The sequence below is a fragment of the Ranitomeya variabilis genome, chromosome 2 (genome assembly GCF_051348905.1).
Source record: "Ranitomeya variabilis isolate aRanVar5 chromosome 2, aRanVar5.hap1, whole genome shotgun sequence".
Lineage (NCBI taxonomy): Eukaryota > Metazoa > Chordata > Amphibia > Anura > Dendrobatidae > Ranitomeya > Ranitomeya variabilis.
The window spans coordinates 49,159,572-49,163,707 of NC_135233.1; the positions used below are offsets into that span (position 1 = coordinate 49,159,572).

Sequence of the window (4,136 nt, forward strand, 5' to 3'; positions counted from 1 at the left end):
ACCTCTTCCGACAAGCCTACAACCTGCAGTAACCACCGATCGACCAAACCGCTGCATGACCAGCTCTATCCTCACCTACTGTATTCTCACCCATCCCTTGTAGATTGTGAGCCTTCGCGGGCAGGGTCCTCTCTCCTCCTGTACCAGTTGTGACTTGTATTGTTTAAGAATATTGTACTTGTTTTTATTATGTATACCCATCCTCACATGTAAAGCGCCATGGAATAAATGGCGCTATAACAATAAATAATAATAATAATTAGGCTTGCACGTAGAGATGAGCGAATATATTCAAGTGGAACTGAATTATACTTGAAATGTATAAAAATCTGCATTACCAAGATAGAGTGCACAGTTTTTGCAATTTGCCTAAAACACCGAGAGTGCATGTCTACTATCCGAGAATGACGCACTGCGAAAACTGATGGGGTTAAAGGAAAATGTGGACCTGCGCTGTACTTTAAAAGAACATGAAATAAAAACTAAAATCATGAGATCCCCTGGAAAGCATTCGAAAGACCACAAGGGTGAGACTGGAATAACGCAGAACAGATTTCCCCCAAATCACAAAATGCGAGTGGTGGAATCTGGAAAAATAATGTCTAGAATGGTTTAGTTTGGGGACATATGTTTTACCTTTTATTCATTCTCATCACCAAGTGAATTTCTTAGGTGATCTTGTATGAGTCATAGGAAGCCAGAGATGGATGCACAGATGACTATGTTTTATATTCTAGGCATGAAAGACATGAAAAAAACAGAAGTATTACAACATCAATGTGAGCAATATTTTTATGTTTTTCTCTTGGTATCTGATATTTTGTATACTACTTTTTATTTAGGATAAAAAAAATTTTAAATTGCATTTTCACAGCATACATAATGGCCATAAATTGTTTAGGCAGATCTTATAATTCAGGGTTTATCATGACGTAACTGTAATGGGGTGCCCACCTATCATGTAATATGACATGGGGGTCTAATTTTGTGGCAGGAGAACATGTCTGACACCCTCAGGCTCCAAGACCCAGATATGACTTTTACCTGTTTATCTATTGTTGTGACCAGGTGAATGGTTACAATCATGGGGGTGTTCTCATTTATGTTTAATACAAACAATTTTATTATTTATTTTCTACACCCTGAATAAGAAGCACGAGTGGTCAATTCAATCCACATCTAGGTGACATTTCAATCCAGGGATTTGACATAACAGATAAGAAATGAAGGACAGCATCCAGTCCAGGTGAAAGTGTTCACAAAACGATTCCTTTATTTGCCAAAGTGCAACGTTTTGACCCAAATGGGTCTTTATCAAGCATTGCTTGATAAAGACCCATTTGGGTCAAAACGTTGCACTTTGGCAAATAAAGGAATCGTTTTGTGAACACTTTCACCTGGACTGGATGCTGTCCTTCATTTCTTATCTGGTATGTACATCTTCCATGGGGGTCCAGTGGAACTAGGACGTACATCCGTTTATCCGTGTGCTGTTGGCCAGCTACCCTTTATATAGGGATTTGACATAAGACTGACTTTTACTATTGAACTTTTACAGACCCAGAAAAAGTTAAGACATGTCAGCGCATTGTTGGCGAGATCGCCTTTCAGCTGGACCGCTGGATACTCCGTGCCATTTTCCTGAAGCAGCGACGACTGTATGGATTCAGAGTAACTGATATAAAAGAGAAGATTTTACAGGTGAGAAACCTAAAACTATTATTAAAATAGACATTTAGGCCATTTGCACATGCTGCGGATTCCGTTGCCGAATTTTCCGTAGCGGATTTGATAAATCCGCAGTGAAAAACCGCTGCTGTTTTTACTGCGGATTTATCGCCGTTTCTTTTGCGGTTTCCTCTGCGGGTTTTCACCTGCAGATTTCTATTGGAGCAGGTGTAAACCCGCAGCGGAATCCGCACAAAGAATTTACATGCTGCGGAAAATAAACCGCTGAATTTCCGCGCGTTTTTTTCCGCAGCATGTGCACTGTGGATTTTGTTTCCCTAGGTTTACATGGTACTGTAAATGCATGGGAAACCGCTGCGGATCCGCAGCAAAATCCGCAGCGTGTGCACATACCCTTAAGGTCCAAGTCCACAAGGGAGCACATTTTACAAGTTACTTATAGAATTATTTTACAAAAATAATTTTGCAATGATATCCAAGGATTCATATACATATACCTCTTTTTCTCTTCCCTGGTACCTAAACACTAGGTTCTGTGAACCTCGCCCTAATTATCCTTGATGGGGGTTTTTTTTTTTGCAGGTCTTTATCTTTTGGTGCCTGCGCACTAGTAATGCTGACGTCACACCGGATCATGTGACTTTTTGTGTGCTAGGTTTCTGAACAATGTTTACGCCGTATCCGGTCATAAGGCTGGTACCTTATACATTTGTTATTTTGGTTGTCATAGGTTTTTTTTACCATGCCGATGTCACATCCCTCCGGCCGGTATTTTGTGTTTACATCATTTGGCGTTTTAGCGCTTGCATACTAAAAAACTTGGTAATGCCGACGTCATATCTGATCATGTGTGTATATTTCTAGCATGTGCGAGGTCTTTGAGCAATACCTACGCCATATCCCATCAGTTTGCCGGCACCCCGTACATCTGTTATTCTGGTTGTCATGGATCCACACCATGCTAACGTCACGTCCGGCCGGTACTTTGTGTGTACACCACTTGGTGTCTGAGCGCTTGCGCACTGAAAAACTTGGAACAACGCTATTGTCACTTCCGGTCTTGTGGCTGATGTTCCCTACAGCTGATTCTGATCCTCTTATTAGGTATGTGTATTTAAGACGTAAGTTTCTGTGAGCAGGCACACTTGCCACTGACGAAGCCAACGTGTGTGGCGACACGCGTTGGGCTGCACAGCCCCACGGACCTCTGGCACATTGACTGACAGGACCGATTGGTTTGATTAATTAGGGAGGTATGTTATTTTTGTGGATCTCCTCGCCTGACTGAACCGAATAAGTATGGAGTCTTCTCCTTTATGAATGCTTTGGCTTTGATAACCCTGATCTGTACTGGTGTCTACTATGACCTTTTATGTGGCTTATTGCAGCTTTTGGATTACACTATCATTAGTAACAAATATTCTCTAGTATTCTCACAAACCTCAGCTGGACAATACTCTTACTTATGTTGGAGGTCATTTATTATGTCTCTAAGGAATATGACATACAAGCTATGGTGGTGACTTCTCCACTACTAAAATAATTCTGTATAACCTGTTAAGAATTGCTGTTTGATTAATTGCTTTTGGAGGGTTTTCTTTTTTCCTTATCAGGTGGCAAAAGGATCCTAGTCCGTGGGGCTAGTTCTTCCCTTGGTCACTGTGGGCATTTTTTTGCCTTTTAATTGTTTTTAATGTTTATGCTTGCTCAGTTTTCTCTAATAAAATTTATACTTGGAACTTTATTACTGTCCTGTTGATCTCCATTACAACTTGTCTTTTTCTATGTGTTTTGATATCCAAGGATTCGGTCCAATGTCACAGCCTGTGACTAGCAGAATTGTGATTACCCCACTATATTAAATGTTCATTTTATGTTTACAGGTGACCACAAGTCCATTGACTGGAAAAGTAGATGAAAACTTAAGGTCCGAGCTGTTCCAGCGCTAGAACCACACCATGGATGAACTGAAGAAGATGGGCTCTGACCCAGCAGTGCACCCTCACTTTGCAGAGTACTTAGTCAATACCTATGGGATCACGAAGGATAGAAACTCAAGAACTGAAGATTTTCTTGTTTTAATCACCCACCATACCTAAACAAGATGATAAATGAGTACATGCCAAGTGATAAAGTGAAGGACATCGTAATAATCCTCAAACTGTCTAGAGTATTTCACGACACTGGATGGAAAATCTCTGTGGAGCAGCCAATCATCTCTATAAACGAATCACAAATAATAAAAGCTTCAGAGAAAAAAAAGTGTCCAATTTAATCTTATAAAATGATCAATAACACAGGTCAACAAAAAAAATTTTTTTTTCTGGTGTCCAAAATATTTTAATGAATTTGGGGTATTTTTGTGGTGCTGATTCTGAATATGCTATCAGTTTTGCCAGATTGGCTCAAGTTTTTGACATTTTTGGTATCTTATTTATAGCACTTGT

The 4,136-nt window shown here is 40.0% G+C and overlaps 1 protein-coding gene across 1 annotated transcript; it reads left to right on the plus strand.

Annotated features, from left to right (window-relative positions):
- The first annotated feature begins 703 nt into the window (after positions 1 to 703).
- LOC143803654 (speriolin-like) lies at positions 704 to 3,766 on the plus strand. The gene is made up of 3 exons (XM_077281434.1): positions 704 to 779; positions 1,559 to 1,701; positions 3,573 to 3,766. Exons 1-3 carry the CDS (start codon positions 704 to 706, stop codon positions 3,636 to 3,638), a joined length of 285 nt encoding a protein of 94 aa, XP_077137549.1. The 3' UTR covers positions 3,639 to 3,766.
- Positions 3,767 to 4,136: the final 370 nt, after the last annotated feature.